At 41.8% G+C, this 19,553-nt stretch overlaps 1 protein-coding gene across 1 annotated transcript; it reads left to right on the top strand.

Annotated features, from left to right (window-relative positions):
* The first annotated feature begins 10,913 nt into the window (after nt 1-10,913).
* LOC117249512 (hyaluronidase PH-20-like) lies at nt 10,914-19,173 on the top strand. Its single transcript, XM_033615216.2, has 7 exons — nt 10,914-11,834; nt 14,911-15,077; nt 15,171-15,339; nt 15,437-15,655; nt 15,733-15,891; nt 16,352-16,441; nt 18,131-19,173. Exons 1-7 carry the CDS (start codon nt 11,193-11,195, stop codon nt 18,566-18,568), a joined length of 1,884 nt encoding a protein of 627 aa, XP_033471107.2. The 5' UTR covers nt 10,914-11,192; the 3' UTR covers nt 18,569-19,173.
* The last annotated feature ends 380 nt before the right edge of the window (nt 19,174-19,553 follow it).

Genomic DNA, 19,553 nt, shown 5'->3' with positions numbered 1-19,553 from the left:
AGAGCCCAGAGCCAGCTCCATCCAACATGGCAGTGTTCGGACGAGTCCACTCTCCGGGAATGGGGGGCGCATGCTTCCCAGCTGTGTCCCACATAACCACAAAGGGACAATTCTCACACAGCAACTTATTATGCGTGTACATATATGTGATATCAACATGTAAGTATATTCTGGTGAAATTCCAGCCACGAAAATAAGGTTAAAAAAATCACAGCTCTCAGTACATTCCCCGTGGAGATGGTTTGTTCCAGTCCGCCCGTGGCTTTTATGGCAGGAATGTGTGCGAGTGCAGAATGGGAGGAGATAAGAAATAAGGTGCAAGTTGGGAAGATAATAACGCACAATACTCCATGAGAGAGGAGTTATTCAGCTAGAAATTAATTCAAAGCCAAGCCCACACTTTAAATGAACATTTTAAGCCTCAATAGGTGTTCATAAAAGAGCCATGAAAATTATAATTCCTCTCTAATCATAATGACGTGTTGTTTTATTCTTGAAGTCAGAGAAGTCAGGTCATGGTTGAGCTGCAGAGCTGTTATCTAGGCCCTGTGATTTCCTACATGATAAACATTCCCTTGGACAAGACATGGTTTGCCCCCTTGGACTGAAATGCTTCTGGGAGGATACACAGGTCTCTTCCTTTTACAGCAATATCCCATGAATAAAACGAAATACAATTAAGACTGCTCCAGTTACTATACATGGCCCTGAGGGGATGGCTGCTTTAAAATGTACATTTCAGTGTATCCTTTACAACAAAATTATATATTAATATTAATCTGCCCAACACGTAGCTCTTAACAATTAGACAAATTCAGAGGTTACTTTTCAAGAAGGGCAGCAAACATGGCTCATGCATATTTTACTCATGTGCCGTAGGGTGTTTGTAGTGCTCTGCAACATGCTCAGTCAGGCTCATAAATGGGTGTTGTTTGCAGAATGGCTGTCTTGGAGAGGTGATACAAAGAAAAGGCTTGGGATATATACACAACAGGAATTACTTTGCTATTGCCCATAGTTGTGCAGCTTCATTATACGTTTTGGAGCAAATTCTTACACAATTCTACACATGAAGGGAGAGCTGTGCCTTTACTTGCTGTAAATTTTGTTATGTCTCCAATTAGAGCGCAGTACTTAGAGTTGATCATGACATAGTTGCTGTAGTCCTGATCGCAGAGATTCCTGTGTGTGCTTGTGCATGTCTGTATCTGTTTGCAGGTAAACATGAACATTCTCAGTGTGTGTGTGTGAGTGTATGTCTCATACATGTGCCATTACTGCTCTCTTGCCAGGTCACAATAGGGATGGAGAAAGTTCCTGTGGAGCTCACACACACGACAGCCTCAAATGTCAGTAGTAACACCTGTTGTGAACGACAACGCACATTAACCAAAGTCAGCTTTTGGTGATGAAAACACAGTCCATATATGGTTATTTCTTTATGTCTGCACTGTCAGGATGAATTTGGATGCCACACCGCAATACACTGCCCTTAAAAAGCAAAATATACATTGTATTTTGCCATATAATTCTCAGTATATTTTGCATACTGTTCCTCTGACAGTGAGGTCATTGTTTTTCAGTAAAGGGTGGGTTGCTGCCTTCACTTATATTTAGGGAAATATGGACATATATAACTAATACCTTCTCACTGTCACTATACTTTGTCAAATCTAATCCCTAATGTACAATATATGTTGTGAAATCTTCCTTAAAACCTTACTTTTAACATTAACTTAACCTGTCAGGTGCATATGCTCTTTCACACTTCCTTCCACATGGTTGAAACTAATTCCCCGCTTTCAACAAAAGTCTCGCTGGACTCGAAAAACCCGACAGACAGGCAGTCAAACACCTCAGGAAACTCTGCGCTACTCCACCTAGCCTTGGTTTAACAAGGTATAGAAGTGTTAGACATGACTCATCCTGACTGAGCAGTTATAAGAACACTTGAAAAATTTGGCATTTTGGAGCAGTGAATGAGAAAAGAGGGCAAAGATGGACACAGAGTGGGAAATGAGGAGAGTGAAGGAAGTTGATAAAAGGAAGCAGTCCAGTGTCTGAAACCTAAATTTCCCCAAATGCTAATGACAGTGAGCAATTGCACAAGTAAGGAAGTAAATAGATCATCTGCTGACGTGCTGAGAAGGACACAGATGCTCTATTCACAGAAAGCCAATGATACCGACAGCTAATGACACTTGGTATGCACTTACTCATACAATAACAAGGAAACTGAACTGAGCAGTTACCTAACTGACATTTCTGAGCAATATCAGCAAGAATGTGTGAGGCATGCCTGTGGAAGTCTTTTTGCAGTATGTCAATGTGTGTTTAAGTGAGCTTGTTTGTGTTTGAAGTGTGTAGTTAAGGAATGGAACACTCTGCATTATGTAACTGTATATGCTGTATGTGTTTTGGGGGTTACGCAGATGCACCTTCTGGGGCTACCCTTGTGAAACATTCATTTGACCCACTTTCCACAACAAAAGAAAATTGAGGTTATGAGAGGAGGAGGGAAGAGGACAACATGAATATTATATTTTGAATTCTGGAGGAAGGGATCCCCTACAGGCCTCTGCATGAATATTTAATGAAGCTGGCCTTTTCACATCTTCTCATCATGTTCTACAGCATGGATTTTTTTGGAAGTACTACGACAGGGTCATCTCAACCGAAACATATTGAAACAGGCAAGTGTTGTGTGCCAAGGGTGGTGTTTTGCTTCTTGGTCTGGGGTCAGGTTTGCATACATACACACATACATTCATACAGTGTGATTCACAGGGGGAGAAAAAGTCAGAATAGGTTTGGGAAATTTTGCTAGTTAGACTTGCAGCATGTGTCCAGTTTAACCACAAGGTGGCAGCATTACACTTTATGATAGCACTGGTGCTGGACAGTGCACTCAGTACATTGGTTACTGTATCAAATTACATTTGCCCAACATGTATGCCAAAACTCAAAACCAAGTCTGCGCTATTGTGCATATTGCTGCCATGGAGACTAATGAAAGTGATGTGGCGGAGAGTTACTGCCCATCTGTTGGAGCAATTATTCAAAGTGTGGTTTTTATTTTAACAATGGAGGTTGCAGTGTCATGGTTTGGGAGGAAGACAATGCAGCTCATGCAGCCATGCAAAGCAACACATATGCACTAATGCTGCATTCAGGCTCTCCTTGGAGGTCCCATTCTGTTGTGTTCATGAGCTTGAGGCTGTAATGTGGAAACAACATGCACGCTAAAAAGAAGATTAGCTGTGTTTTATTGCTCAGAGCATTTAAACAACATGTTGACAACAATTTGAAACTTTCTATTGTTGCTGCACCAGTGCATCCCCTAAAACTACTAAAATATTGGTTTACCCGACTGATGCTGATAAATGACTTTCTAACTGATCTAGGTCACTCTACATGGATAGCAAAAAATTGACACGCAATGTGTGAATTTATGAAAAGTTTATTACCAACAACCGAACATTTACTTTCACCCACCATGCTTTTGCTCATATAATGTAAACTAGTGTACAAAAATGTCAGTTTCTGAGTTGTTCTGACTTCACGTGAATTTTCCCAGTCAGGAACTCATTGTTCCAATTATTCCCAAACCACATGAATGCAGCATTAGTTCAGGCTCCCTTTAAAACTGTGTGCTGTGGTAAATTTAATGGATTGTTTATAGGTTTTGGTTTGTTGAAGGCCTCTTGATTGTGTTTTGCTCACCCTAATGGTGTTGCACGACGAGGGTGCGGCCTATATAGATCTGTGTGCCTGTTTCTGACTATGATTGTCGATCTTAAGGAAAGCCTGTGGGCCCAAACCTCATCTGAATGAAAGAGAAATACGTATGGAGCCTGAGTGTGCAACACTTGTCTCCTACTTTGAAGTCTATTGCCAGTGGTCAGCACCCCAGTTAGAACATGGGCGGATTATAAGACAGTGGGCTCCTGGGATCAGACATGCAAAAGGCCCCACCACCTCTCCGATGATGTGCTAGATATCCTCCTGCATCTGTTGTAGGAAAGTTAGAGTTCGCGCTATAAACAGTCTTTTTCAAAATAAACTTAAAATGTTCGTAAAACTCCTCGAATTCATGTTTATTTTCTTATGCAACAAAAGCATGTGGTTTGGTTTAGAAAAAAACATCATGGTCTGGATTAACATTCGTACAGGAAGTGAACAGTGGGGTCCTGGATGAAAATCCAGGGTTTGTTGGACCCATCCACCTCCCCTCCTTCATGCCTTATAGGGACTCTCCACTCCTTATCAAGCTTTTACTGCTAGCATTTCAAAGTGATGCTGTCCGGCAGGATTATATAGTTACGTCGCCCAGCAACATATCATACCACTGCAAAAGGTGCCTTTATATGTTCATGTCTGACCCCGAATTCGCTGACCAAGCAGCAGTATTTGATAACCTGGGAATGAGAATGGACTGTCTCTTCCTGGTCGGTATGTCTCATTGACCCAGGTAGCCAAAATGACCTGGCCCAGCATCAGCCCAAACTTGGCATGCTGGAGGAAATTAGCCGGGCACGGTCCGGTTGTCCAACTCAGCTGAGACTTGGCATGAATGACGCTCCAGAGTTAGGCCAAATCGGCTGGCCTGATTCCAGCTGCAGACACTGGCCGTTATCAGAAATGATCTGTACCAACATCAGCCCAATCTTGGCATGCCGGATGAAATTAGCCGAGCCACATCTGGTTGCCTGACTGGGCTTAGACTCAGTATGTATGATGCCCCAGAATAGGGCCAAATCAGCTGGCCCAGCACCTGCTGCCGACACTGCCATCACTGGGGAGTCACATTTTGCAGGTGAAGACCAGGGGGGCTCCTAACACTTTGGGCCTCTGGGCCTGTGCCCTTTCAGTATGCCATCCATGAGTGCAACTCCTGGTGTGCATTCTGTTCTACATTATGAGCTCTTGACAGTGACATGCTGCAAAACCTGCTGATCAACTTGAGATTTGATCTATCAGCGGGCTGCAGGGTGCCTACCTGTCAACAATGACAGAAAGATAGAAGAGGTAAGAATATACCTATTTAATGTTGCATCAGTACATGAAACATTTTGGTCATATCCCTACAGGCGTAATCCATTGTTAATGACATAACAGTTAAAGTATTTGGTGCTAAACCTTCTAGGCTTAGTAGGTAGTAAAAGCCACTGCACTGCAGCAAACCAAATATGCTATGCTTCTAATCTAATCTAATCTAATCTAATCTAATCTAATCTAATCTAACCTAATCTGTAAACCAATGGTGGAGTGTAGCATGTGCAGGTCTGTTATTTTGGTGCTTTGAAACCTTATGTCTATTGGACACAAGGATCATATTTCATATTTGACCTATTTTTATGGAATATCAGAAGTGCCATCTTGTGACTGGTCCTGTAAATTACATTTGCTCATCATCATAGTGTTCCATTGACTCTATCTGTAGAGGGACTGATTTCTGATTCAGAAATTTAAAAAACAAGGCCTGTTTTTAATGAAACATAATCTTGTTTACTTGTATTATTTGAACAAAAACACACACAGTTACACATATCACCCTCCTAAAAACAGCCACTGTTCTCACTGTGCCACCAACTTGTGAAGTAACCACCACCATTTGGTATTACATGTCCCCGAGCAGACACATAAACACGTGTGGGGTAAACAGTCCAATAGATACACCACAGACAATGCAGACGGCTTGTGACACGGAGGTGAAAGGTTCTATTCTTAGTTATATTTGAGTTATTTTTTGACCATTAACTTCACAGTTTTTTAACACTTACAGTCTCATAGAAAAGAGAAGAGCTGTTATTGATGCCATCAGTATACAGCTCCTCTGTTGCCACCTGGGTGTGAAACTTTCCTGTCTCCTAGGGGAGAGGGTGCTGATTGATAGCATGTAGCCTATTATGCAATTGTTTTTCCAACCAGGCTAACCTGCCAGCCAGTGTTACTGTTATTGAACTGCTATCTTAAACAATTTACATTTTCTGAATCCTTGATGAACGAGAAAAGGCAGCCAGAAATGTATTTACTTGATAAATATTGTATCAGAACAGGTGGTCTTGGATCTAAGGCTGAGCTGCAATTCTTCTTTCTCACCATGCTGTCTTTCGGTGAAGATGTTGGTTTAATATGTCTTACTTTGCTATGACTCCATTATGTACAACATGATTTTGCCAAGAAGGACATGCTCCCGGATCATGATCCCACATTGCATTCCTGGACCAACACTGCGATCAACCAGTCACAGCCCTCTGACATCATCAGTAGCTCCAGGGTTAGTGAGTTAGCTGCTAAATAGGAAGGCTATGCTAACAAGTATACTTAGCATTAGGCTAGAATCATGTTATTTTGCAGTTGTAAAGACCTGCCATGGACACATTTCCCCGTTCGTTTCCATCCAGGATCCACTTCATCCATCCATTTTCGATCCAGGATCATCACTGCCATGTTGATCCAGGATCATTTCTTTGCTGATCCAGGAACATCATTACCTTGTTGATCTTGGATATATGTTCATGTTGATCTTGGATCGTCATTGCCATGTTGATCCTGAATAGAATTGCTAATTTTGATCCAGAACCATCACTGCTATGTTGATGATGATGGTCCAGCATAAACAAATTGTTAAATTAGTTATTTGCAACTGAAAAATAAGGTTTGTTTGGCACAGGGAAACAGAGATCTGTGTGGTTACATGAGACCCTAAAAAAGAGGGTGGATCATGGGGAGTACCACCAGTTGGTCCAGGAGCTTCTCCTCAATGATTGCCATTTCCAGGTATATTTTAGGATGACTTGGGGGCAGTTTGACAACCTGGCCGTATAACTCTGGGAATCCAGCAACCGCTACCACCAGTTTCTCCTCAAATCATCTGATTGGATAATAGGAAAAAAAAATATGAAAAAAGAGATGTTGTGGGGCGTTTTTCTGCTTTTCAACTCGAGGAGTTTAGATCGCTTCTTGCAAAAACGCCAGACGCCTAGAGTGCAGCAATGCGAGGCGTGTCGCTACACAAAAAAACTTTCTCATTACGAACAATTACAAAAAGGCGCCTCCAGCTGCTAAAAAGCTTTCTGTGTGATCGGAGCCTCACTCACTAGTATTGTACCCTATTGGCAAGCTTACATAATAGCATGGTCTACTTAGATAGAAAGCTAACTTGCTTATATTCTAGCATAGCCTACCCACTGAGCAAGCTAACTCACTAACCCTGCAGTAGTGCATACAGAGTTTGTTCAGTCTTACTGAGACTTTGATTCAAATGAACCAATTTCAATTTGGAAAACTTAGCTCAGTAGAAAAAGCACAGGAGCAGCACACTGATGATGTCAGAGGGCTCTGATTGGTTGATCGCAATGTTGGTCCAGGAATGCCATGTGGGATGTTGATTCATGAACATGTCCTACTTGGCAAAATCACATTGTGCGACTCGATATGATGTTGAACCCACAACCCTTACAAGATCACCTTAAAGCTATGAGTCCAAATCCAAACAGGATGAACTGTGCATGTAGTTTTGAAATACTGAAGGATGAATGTCAGTTTATCAAGTAATCTGATTTGCTTTCACCACTTTCATTGTTGTAATCATTTGTTTTTCCCATCCTAGGTGACAAACACTAGTGTCAACACCGGCGCAGGGACAGTCGAAGCTCCATACTGATGACTTACTCTGTTTGCTTCACTATAAGGACAGTGCATGCTTCATAACCTCACACCCAGGTGTGCCCTCCTCCTCCTCCTCCTCCTCCTCCTCCTCCGCTCCGAGTCAAACTTGGCACTGGGCGATCAAAACAATGCGTTTTCCTTAGACAAACAACGGAGAGCAGAGAGCATCCTTTTACACAGCCCTGCCCATCATGCCTCTCCTCCCATACCTATATGAGACTGTCATTTTTGGGAGGACACTCATACTCTCTGCACTCCCGTCAACACATCTTATGGTGAGACGGTTCCACTGAAGGCATGTTCAGGTATTGTGTCTTTTTACATATTCTGTAAGTTAGTTTTGAGTTGGTATGCTGTGGTTTATAATTGTTAAGGTGGCTTCATGCTGATTTAGGAATGCTTAGATAAACATAAAGATCAGTTTACACCTCATAGAGCTCTGGAGTGTGTGGTTTGTGTTTAGGAAGACAAGGAGTGTGAAATCATGGCAGGAGTAGGAGGTTGGATTTGAATTCTGCGGATAAGCTCTGATTTCTTGTGGATTTCAAATGAGAGTTCATAGCTGAGTAAAATGAAGAGAAAATGACTTCAGATTATGGCTGGGTGATATGGAGAAAATCAAAAGTCATGGTATTTTTGACCAAATACCTTGATACTGATACTGAGACAGTAATGTAGGGTTGAATATTGGTGCTTATAACAAAAATATTTACACAGTGAGACTTTTGATAGATAAACATGAGTAGTGTGGATATAATGACTATGTGGGTAAAGGCAAATGCTAGAATAGCTAGAACCGTCTCGTAAGTTCAGACAATTACATCACTTTACTGTAATGCAGCCTTTAAAGTTAATGAAAAGACAACACAACTCACATTTCAGTCAGGACCACTTTCATCAAAGAAAACTTTATTTCCATTTGCACTATTACATTAGGCTATGGCTCTGTTCTGGAGCCTCTCTGCCTCCTCCAGGCTCCTACATGGAAAGCCTAAGGCGGAAAGAGCACACCTCTCTGCCCCCCCATGTGCAAACAAGGAAAGCTTAAGGCAAAGAGAGCAAACCTCCCTGCCCTTCCATGCGCCTACATGGAAAGCCTAAGGCAGGGAGAGCAGCAGCAAAGACCCCGGGAGCAGAACAGAGCAGCATCAATGACAAACAGAAATGACACTGATAAGTCAGACACAACACAAAAAGAAGGAGCTGGGGTGGAGGCAGGTTGCAAAGCAGCTTGCAGAGGAAGCAGCAACAGTAGGCAGGTCAAAGCAGTTTAAATAGGGCGCCCTGAATGGGATTTACCAATTGGTTGCATAGAAAGGAATCATGTGATCTATCAGCTGACTGGGCTGTTTGAGATCAGCTGATGTAGCTGGGATGTGAGCTGAGCTTGACATCGTGTCCTGCCTGAACTAACACTATGCTCAAATTTTACGATATCCACAATCTAAGATGATATTTAGTCTCATGTCAACATTTTGATGAATATCGATATCTTGCCCAGCCCTACTTCAGATATGGTGATATTAGGTTGTGCAGTTATACTGTAAAACTTCAATTAATATCCCGGGCTATTATTTGCTTGAATCACTGAAATCAACAGGCCTATATTTGGGACAGGCCTTTAATTTCCTTTCACACAAAACTGTTGCTCTGCAAAGATCAGGAAATACAATCAAATTGTTTTTTTTAAAAAAAAACCAGTGTAAATATTACCTGTATAAAATTAGGCTTCAGATAATATATCAATTGTGAGTCATTCATCTGATCTAGCTCCGGAGGTGCATCAGAGAAAGAGACAGTTACAACACTCAAGGATTACGGCACTGTAATACCAACACAACACCACTTTATCCTGTTAAAACAAAACTCACAATTTGGATTCATTTTTATGAAAAACCATTTGATTCTTTTGACTGGAGGACCCTTACGGACTAAAGGAATATAAATAACTGACAGGGTAATCGAGGAATGGACACGTAATTTGAGGTAGCCGACAACCTGGTTTTGTACATCCAGAGAACTTCTATAAAAAATGAACTGCTTGGCAACCAGACTAGGCCTCTAATTGAGACAGGCATATATTTGTCAAAATGTGTAGCCACACCAGGTGAGTTAAAGGGACTGGGCATTTCATTTCAATTACACTGTGCATGTAAAAGCCCAACTTGGGATAAGAACTGAAAATGAGCAAACATCACATGTGCTCTGAATATCTTACAAGAATACTTCACCCCCCAAATATAAAAAATATTAATTACTTACCCATGTTCTGCTGAATTTTTGAAAAAAGCTTTGTTTCATTTAAGTGCTTCCAGTGAAGGACTAATCCAAAAACTGATCATGTGAAGTCTACCTCCATGAACAAAAAAGTGGAACTGAACTAATACTGAAACTCACCTTTGCTCTCTTAAAAGCCAGACTCCACTGACAAAAACAGTAATTTTAGCTTGCTGTACACTGAAGCTTCAGCTCTCCCACTTCTATCAGTTAGTCAGTGCTTGTTATTTTTGAGACTGGTGTTTTTTAAAGGGTTAGTTTGGAGTCACCAGTTACACAATAAGGGCTGTCTGTTTGGGAAGTACTGGGCATACAACTGGATAAATACTGGATTATACTGCATAAGTTGTATGAGAGTTTGTAAATTTATGTTTGGATACAGTTCTACTGTTGGTAAATGCAGACCCCTGTTACTTTAATTCGTCAAGACTTTTTTCAGTTTTTGGATTCTTCGTTCACTGGAGGCACGCGAAACTGTGTTCACAAATTCACCGTAACACGGGGTGAGTAGCTGATACACAAACGGTCATTTTGGGGGCTGAAGTATTCCTTTAAAAAGGGAACATTGTCAAGCTTGTTGCAACATTGGCTACTATTATATTTGCATATTAGACCAGTGGTTCCCAACTGGTGGGTCACAGTCCAAAAGTGGGTCCTGAGTCCATTCTGATTGGACCGCACATGACTCGCTAATGTGTCAAGCTTTTATTTTGACGTATTGTTTCTTGCTGTAGAGTGAGTGAATAATAGACTACAGAGACAGCAAACTAGCTTGACAACATGGCCGAACACAAGTATGACACTGACTTTATTCAGCTGTGTGGCCCCTGAGCTAATGACTAAGGGGAAATCTGGACCCTGTGGCTGGACCAGTTGGGGACCACTGTATTAGACTATAATATGGAATTTGATTGGTTCTGTTTTATTTTGTTTCTCTTCAGCCAGGGGAAAGGATGGTTTCAGTCACACAGAAGAGCAGAAGCTGTGTGCTGCTGCTTCTCTCACTCACCACATCAGTCTTTCCCCCTCTGCCCATCTCTGTCCTCCCTGCTCTCACCCTCTCCGTCTGGCCTGTTCTTTCATTACCTGCCCTGTCAACACCAAGAGCAGTGCTCGCACCTGTTGGTGACACTAATGTATCAGCCATTTCTTCTGCCACTCCTGCAACCCTAAAACCATCCACCTCTGCTGTCAGGCCAGCATCTTCGTCACAAGCCTCTGTGACAACTCCCTCAAAATCAATGTCAGCTATTTCTGTAGTGTCACTCTTCAACCTAACGTCCCCCAGAGACCTCCCTATATCCTCACCCTTAGCTGCTACAAAAACAGTCTCCTGTCAGTTTGGCAAAAAAACCTCACAGAGTACTGATCCAGTCTGTCACCCTGTATCCCACATTCCTCTTAAACCCCTAAAACTATTTCCCAATATCCCCAAGTTGCTCCCTCACTCCTGCAAACATCTCACATCACCCCTTAAAACTCTAAAACTACTTCTGCACAAAGAACGGATCCCTCTGTATCCTCGGTCTCCTGAGAAATGTCCTCTTCACACTGCTAAATTATTTCCTCCTTCACTTCCAAAAAGTTTGCCATCTCCCCCTCCACCTCAGACTACTTCACCCAAACTTCTGTCTCCAGTTTCAACATCACCCCTCTCCAGAGTATTCTTGCCTCCTCTCCCCAAAACCTTGCCATCTCCTCCAGAAGCAGCAGCCTCTCGCAGGCCTGGACTGCTTCCGCCTCCCCCTCTCCCCGACACCACAGGTCCACTGTTTGAGCACCAGCCTTTCATTGTTAGCTGGAACATCCCTGATATGGTGTGTAAGAGATATAATATCTCACTGGACACCTCACCCTTTAAAGGAGTGGCCACACCTGCTAAGGTAAGGGGACACATATTTGAATGATGTATTGAGTTGAGTTCGACTCTGTTTTACTTATATTCAAATCAATGGTTGCAAAACACTCGCTGTAATCAATTTACAAGCTCACTTACTTTACATAAAGATATTATGGAAGAACATTTCCAATGATTTACTTTAAAAAAAAATTGGTGCGGGGGGGGGGGGGGGGGGGGGCTTTTGAGTAGTTGCCACACTTATTCCATGCATGCAAACAAAGTTGAATCTGGGTGTCATTTCTACATAATGCTAACACAGTTAAGTGTATGAATATAATTATATAATACAAGCCATGTAGGAAAGACACCTCTTATACTGGAGGCTTTAAAACAGTTCCCTTTCTTGAAAATACTATCTCATTTCATCATGCTAACGTGTCTCTTGTCCTCCCTTACTTACTTGCCTTCCTCACAACTTTGTCCCACACATGGGAGGCAAGGAAGTAATGTGAGGATGGAGGAGCCAGTGCTGCCAAATGAGAAATACTTAGCATAGTGTACCATGCATGTGTACCATAGCATCCTTCTCAAGTGACTTCAGTTACATATGATGTGCTGCACAGCTGTATCACCTGTCAAACCCCTTATTGAAGAACAATCTCAAAACCTTAGTATGTCTTTCACAGATAGGAACATCTCTTACGGGCCTATAACAGGAGGCCTTTACTCATTTATGTTAACTGTTAACACGACAATTATAAGTAGTATTTTTAGGCAACACATTCTCACTCCGACCTCGTCACATATTGATGTTTGGTCATGGACTTTCCACGTCCACATACGACGTGCAAGGTACCCTGGGTGTGTTGGTTGTTGACGTTCTGGGACACTGTGTCAAGTTCTGCCTGTTACATGCATTGTCTTCTTTCAAACCACACTTCCGTTTTCACAGGAAATGTAATGTTTACATACAGTCTCTTTCAAAATAAACGCACTACATCAGTTCAACACCGCAAATTGACATTTTTTTTCCCCTTCAACAACAAAAGCCCGTGGTTAGTTTTCGGCAGTGTAAAAGTCGATGTTTGTTGGACCCATCCACCACCCATCCCGCCCTCCCCAGTCGGACTTCCGCTGCCTTAACTTTCGTCTTTGTCCTGCCATGTTAACCCATGACACCACCAGACGCCGTTAAATGATAACGGCAACCAGACGCCTATCACACCCACACTGAAAGACGCCTTTTGTGTCAATTTCTGACGCCACAAGTCACTGCCTAAGTGTCGGATATCGGCAACTTTGGAGTGAGACTGGTCTCATTTATGCACAAATCACTGTTTTTTTCTTACTTTGGCTATTAATTTACTTGCATCATTGTTATCTGCACAATAATACACCACAAAGCTGCGTAAGAATATTCGTATGTTGATTGTATGGTAAATTAAAAACAAACAAACTGCTGCATCATGTCATGCCTCCAAACTTTTCGATTAAATTATGCTACATATTCTACGGTAATATCACACATAAATTGACGGCATATTATATTGGATCTCGCCATGCAACTGTGTTCATTATTATCTGTAGTTTCCTATATACAGCAGTACAATATAAGTGCAGTGAGAATAAGCCCGCTTTCGGGCCACCTCTAACAAAAATTACGAAAAAGTAATTGGAGGTCGATATTACTGTCTTTCATTTTTTAAAGGAGTGTGAATGTAATACAAGACAACCTAAGGCATCAACTGGTACCAACCATGTTGTCAAACCTTGTCAGGAAGGGACCTAAATAATGTTCCAAAAATATGCTAAATTTTGACAAGGGAACAACTCCCAAGGTCATTTTCAGAGAGGTCCTTTGAACTATCACCTCAAGATATCTGAATGAAAATGGGTTCCATGGGTACCCACGACTCTCCCCTAAACTAAAGAACGCTTGTTCCTCGTAAATGTTCCTTATAATCTGTGTACTATTTCAAATTAAAGATAATCAGTTATCAGATCAGATAATAACCAATATTAACTGTAATAAGATAATAATAAGAAACCAAGGGTATATCAGTATGTGATTCCTTAACTCTCATATTCGCATAGTTTTCAACCGGCCCACACTGTATACTTTAACAGCATAAGCAAATTCCTGAAATTCTACTGCTGTGAGCAACTCCAAGATTTTCAGTGGCCCTATCTGATCACCCCTATGAAAAATTACAAAGTGGCTCCTCCAGAAGCCACCTCTCTCCTTGTCTCCTTAAGGTGCATGAAAGTAAGTGGAGGATCCTTCATGATGGCAGAGGGTGAATGACAGGGAAGCACAAGTTAGCCAGACAAAAACAACCCAGAGCACACTTTTATAAATAGCAGGCTACACTACTGTAACACTCTCCCTTCTGGTCTACCGAGAAATACATATGCCTATTTTAAAAGTCTTTACACTGTTTGTTTTCATATTGATTTTAAAATTCTTCTACGAGTTGATAAGGCACTACATGTACATGGCTATGCACCAGACCAGTGGTTCCCACAGGGTCCAGATCTCTCCTTAGTCATTAATTCAAGGTCCACACAGTTTAATATATTCAGCATCATACATGCATTTCACCGAACTAGTTTGCTGACTCTGTTACGTAACTATCTGTAGTCACTCACTCTACAGTTGGAAATGGCACTTCAAAATAAAAGCACTGTGCCGGAAATTTACCGTACTTGAAAATAAAGTGTGCTTTTTACAAACCTGACACGTTTGTGAGTCACTTGTGGTCCATTCAGAATGGACTCAAGACCCACTTTTGGACCGTGACCCACCAGTTGGGTTCTTTTCTTTTAGCTGTTCCACAAAGCAGAACGAAAACATTTGGTGATTTGAGAAGAGCTGGTTTTATTCTGTTTCAGTACTTATTTTATTACCATTATTATTATTATTTTTTTCTCTTTTTGTTTTTATATCAAAGTTTTACTGTTAATTACTGTGATTTCTTTTATTTTCCTTTATTAAAATTTTAGCAAGTTTTCTTAATTGCGCAGATTTGTTTGAAAGGTGTTCAAAAAATTAAGTTTGACTGACTGATTATTTAAGGGAAATTCACAGGTTCATTCACTCTGTCATGTTTCTGCTGCAGGTCCCAGGACAGTTTCTGTCTCTGTTCTACACAGACCGACTGGGTCTTTACCCACATGTAGACCTCATGAGAAAGAAACAGTTGAATGGTGGCATCCCTCAGAGAGGTAACCTGAGAGCCAGTATGAACAAGGCCAGAGCAGATGTTAACTACTACATCCCATCCAAGTGAGAATATACCTTATATGTATGTCTTTCATCGCTTGGCACACTTGAGGCTGATCTTTAACCCGCTTCTTCACCCTCCTGTCCTCCCTCTAGGACAAGCCGAGGCTTGGCTGTGATAGACTGGGAGGAATGGCGCCCCCTATGGGACAGAAACTGGGGCACAAAGAGAATCTACCAGACTTTATCTGTGGCCCACCTTATGCAGACAAACCGCTCCCTCACATTGCAGCAGGCCACAAAGAAAGCCAAATACCAGTTCCAGGTCAGAACTACCTAAAGATTAACCAAACAAATTATACAGTTCTTAACAGTTATTAAATATTGACTTTTCTATTCTTCCTTCTGTCCTTCCATTTCAGGTGGCAGCAAAGAGTTTCATGTCAGGGAAGTTGGCAATTGGCAGAGCTATGAGACCCAACTATCTCTGGGGCTTCTACCTGTTTCCTAACTGCTACAATTATGGCTGGGAGAGGCCAAGCTACACAGGGCGCTGCTCCAAGGAGGTGAGGAGGCAGAATGATGAGCTGCTCTGGCTGTGGGAGTCCAGCACTGCCCTCTACCCCTCCATCTACCTGCAGGTTGGTTAGACTGTAAGGCAAGTTTTACTTGTTATGGATAGGTGACCTCTAATATTATTGTCCTTGCACTGTTCCAGGTCGGTCTGGCAGACAATCCCAAAGCTGCCCTGATGGTGAGAAACCGCATCCAGGAAGCTTTGAGAGTATCTGCCCTGCCTAAAAGGAGTGTCACTGTGCCCGTGTTTGCTTACATGCGACCTGTCTTTGTTGATCATAACAGACGCTTTCTCAGCCAGGTGAATGAGAGTCATTCAAATGTGGATTTATTTGTATTCTGTAAGAGCATGGGATCTCACTGGGAGACGTACTGATGACAACCACTCACTAAAAATAAATCAATAATTAAATCCACCATTCAAACAGATTACATTTTCTTAACGACTCGTTACAGAGTGACCACACACTTGACAAGATTAGATACATCTTAGGTTACTTCTTCATCCCAGCCGTGAGGTGTTTTCAGCCTGAGGTCCAGTTTTAAGAGGAGTTTGGTTTCTTGGTGTAACAACACCCTGCTCAGATGTTGTTACACCTCGCCTGAGCACATAATCCTTACCTCTCTTCTCACCTTGTACGATGAGATTTGGGGGAAATAAGAAGCACAGTGTGCATGCATACATGATTGTCTCATTTGTTAATGTGTGTGGCAGTCTCTGTTTATCTACATATTGAACATATTTAACCATTTGTATCCAGGGAGACTTGGTGAACACCATTGGGGAGAGTGCAGCACTAGGAGGGTCTGGCACTGTCGTATGGGGGGCCAGCGCTGACTATGACAACCAGGTAACATCACCCCCTGACCTCCACTGGACTGCTGAAAGACATGACAGTGTACTGGTGGCAGGTAGTCAGACCAGGGACAATGTGTTCAATTAGATGATGTAGGACTCTGCTCGTCTCTGTGACGCACTAACAATACCTGAACGGCACAGGCACTGATGGATTGTGTTGGTTGTAACAGTATTAGTTAATCCATGGCAGGGAAGCCAAGACTAGCTTGTTGATAGTGACTTTCACTGGATGTTTAAAGTCTTCTGAAAGAGACCTCGCCATGTTAATTCAAGTTAGTATTAATCAGTCCATATGATGTTATCATAGACTGTATAAAATAATGGATGGAGCCATTGTGACATCACCCCTTGGTTTGTGGACTCTGGTTTTGAAGCCTCAAGTTTGGCTGTCGCATCTTAGTTTTTTTGGAGCCAGAAGTGACCATATTTGGATAAGAGGGTAGAGATAACCCCAACGCTAGCTGCAAGCTTGGTTAGCATGGTGCATTTACAGTTATGGGTAACTGTGATAATGCTAATTTCTGCTAGCGAAAAAAACAGGCTTAAAACCATTAAAACAATGTACTTACCAGAAAAACTTAATATCCAACTTCTGACAATCTGGGAAGTCTAAGTCTCTGCTACTTACAGTACAATCAAACTCTGAACAAGACTTTTTTAACCAAAATGTTACAATTAACTTTCAGGAACTGAAAACACACTGAAATAGCAACAGCTACAGCTGCGCCTATACTCTGTGAATCTAGGGTTACACCCATAGACTGTACAAAATAATGGACGCAGCTACTTTACCCATTGCTGTTTTGAAGCCTTGAGTTCAGCATTTCGGTCCCTGCCATCTTGGTGTGTTGGAGCCAGATATGTCTAGGCTATTTTTGGACTAGAGGTTGAGGGGTGGATCTGCCTCATAGAATGTAGCAGTGCCGCACAAACCTGTAACTCAAATACCTTAAATATGCACAACTTTATGCCTTAATAAAATATAAACGAGTGCATTATATAAATATTCACCCCCGGTACAGTTGTCATGAATGATGAAATTAGCTATAGAGGATAAATTTGTACCAGGCTGTACACATTTTTATTTCTGCTGTAAAGTTGTCCACTTTAACACAGGGGGGTCTATGAGGATTGACTAACTTTTGGAGCCAGCCTCAAGTGGTCATTAGAGGAACTGCAGTTTTTGGGACTTCTGTGTTGGCTTCATTTTTTAGCCTAGGATGTTGCCGCTTGGTTATTTTATGATGAAATATTGTAATTTTTTTGTGAATTCATCTTTCCTTAACCCATCCTGTTGTTTTTACACTTAAGTTTGTGCACAGCATAAAGAAATGAGGTACAATATGTTTGACAGAGGCAAGCTAGCTATTTCCCCATGATTCCAGTCTTTAAGCTCAGCTAACAGTTTCTTGGGTTCAGTTTCTTATTGAACTAACAACTATGAGAGTGGTATTGGTCCTCTCATCTAATTCTTGTCAAGCTAATAAAAGTATTTCCTATTTCTCTACCTTATATCAACACACACTATCTTAGGGCTGTTGACTTGCTGTAATGTTCTGTTTCAGACATATAGTTGTATTTACACAGTATATAAATTTACAGAGTATATATTTACTTTTGAAAACTTTTCCCTTCTTGCTCTTCTTGTTCCTTCTTCCACTCACTTTCCTTTGCTCCCCAGACTTCTTGTGCAGCCCTGTCATCCTACCTCTCCTCCACCCTCAACCCTTACATCACCAATGTCACCACAGCCGCCCAGCTCTGCAGCAACTTCCTGTGTCGGGGGAATGGTCGCTGCGTCCGTAAGAACTACAACTCCAATCACTACCTCCACCTAAACCCCGAGAATTTCAGGATCCTGCATGTTCAGAAGCGCTACCTTGTCCTAGGGAGACCCACTCTCACAGACCTGAAGGCTTTGAGCAGGAGGTTTACCTGTCAGTGCTACAAAGGACTGAGCTGCTCTCCCAGGACTGACAAAGAGCTAGACAAGGCCCTGATGTTTAGTGTGAAGCAAGGACTGTCCCAAAAGTTTAACGCCCTGAATAAAGCCATGGTGGACGATACGCTACAAGCCAGTATTACTAAGGACCATGTTAAAAACAACTTGAAAGTTTAGCTTGGAATTAAAATGTCTGCTCAAGAGTTCTTTTCTTAATATCTTTTTTTCATGAAATACACCACCTAAACCAGTACATACAGTACATTCAGACCTGAGAAATATCCAGTCCTTCTTTGGCAGTAATAAAGGTTCAGTATCGACCTTGGGTTGGTAGTTAAACACAACCACCAACCCATAGCGTTTGTATCTGACGACCTCGGAAAGACATTTAATAAACAACTATCGTTCTCCAGAACTACATATTACCGCACCTTTAAAAGGACCCAGGAAGCATCACCTCATCTATATAATGTGTGCACACTAGGACCACTGACTGAAGGTAACATCTTCCATAGTCTTGCCAAAGAACAGGTGTTTGCCTAAACTCTAATCAAACTTACAAACACACACACCGTGCTATATCAAGTCATTATCAGCTGTGACAATATTATTTCCATTGGGCATTTGTATATGATTTGACTGTATATGTAAATACCTGAAAAGAGACACAGGTGGCCAAAGTGTTGTTATGTCAGTGTTGAACTTGCCTTTCACAATACAGAGAACAGATGAAGACTGTGTGAATGAATACTTCTGTTAGAAATCCAGTCTAAAAAAGGTGATTAAACAAATTAGCTCACATGTGCTTTGTTTACTTGCTTGGATAAGGTTTATGGACTATATTCATATCCTGGTGTAAAAGGTGCATTTGTTAGCACATAAACAAATGATGAAGTTGCCCACTCCTTGGTGCACCCCCACTGTAGACTGTATAAATAATGGACGTAGCCATCGTGACGTCGCCCATTGGTTTGTAGACTTGAATTTTGAAGCCTTTTGGCGGTCGCCATTTTGGATTTTTGGGCGCCAGAAGTGACTATATTTCGACAAGAGGTGGAGTTGGGGAGGAGCAACTGATGGATCAGACTCAGAGCCCAGGGATATTATTTGCAAACACCCTGTCACTCTAAGAAGCCACGCCCCTTAATTATGCATAACTTTA

This window comes from Epinephelus lanceolatus, chromosome 23, assembly GCF_041903045.1.
Source record: "Epinephelus lanceolatus isolate andai-2023 chromosome 23, ASM4190304v1, whole genome shotgun sequence".
Classification (NCBI taxonomy): Eukaryota; Metazoa; Chordata; class Actinopteri; order Perciformes; family Serranidae; genus Epinephelus; species Epinephelus lanceolatus.
The sequence above is the reverse complement of the archived record's forward strand: the minus strand, read 5'-3'. Positions and strand labels throughout refer to the sequence as shown.

What these genes read in the sequence shown, in the direction of transcription:
- LOC117249512 (XM_033615216.2), top strand. Translation starts at nt 11,193, where the DNA reads ATGTCAGCTATTTCTGTAGTGTCACTCTTCAACCTAACGTCCCCCAGA. An exon ending in GAGTGGCCACACCTGCTAAG is followed by an intron (nt 11,835 to 14,910) that starts GTAAGGGGACAC and finishes TTTCTGCTGCAG; the next exon opens with GTCCCAGGACAGTTTCTGTC. An exon ending in AAGCCAAATACCAGTTCCAG is followed by an intron (nt 15,340 to 15,436) that starts GTCAGAACTACC and finishes CTTCCATTTCAG; the next exon opens with GTGGCAGCAAAGAGTTTCAT.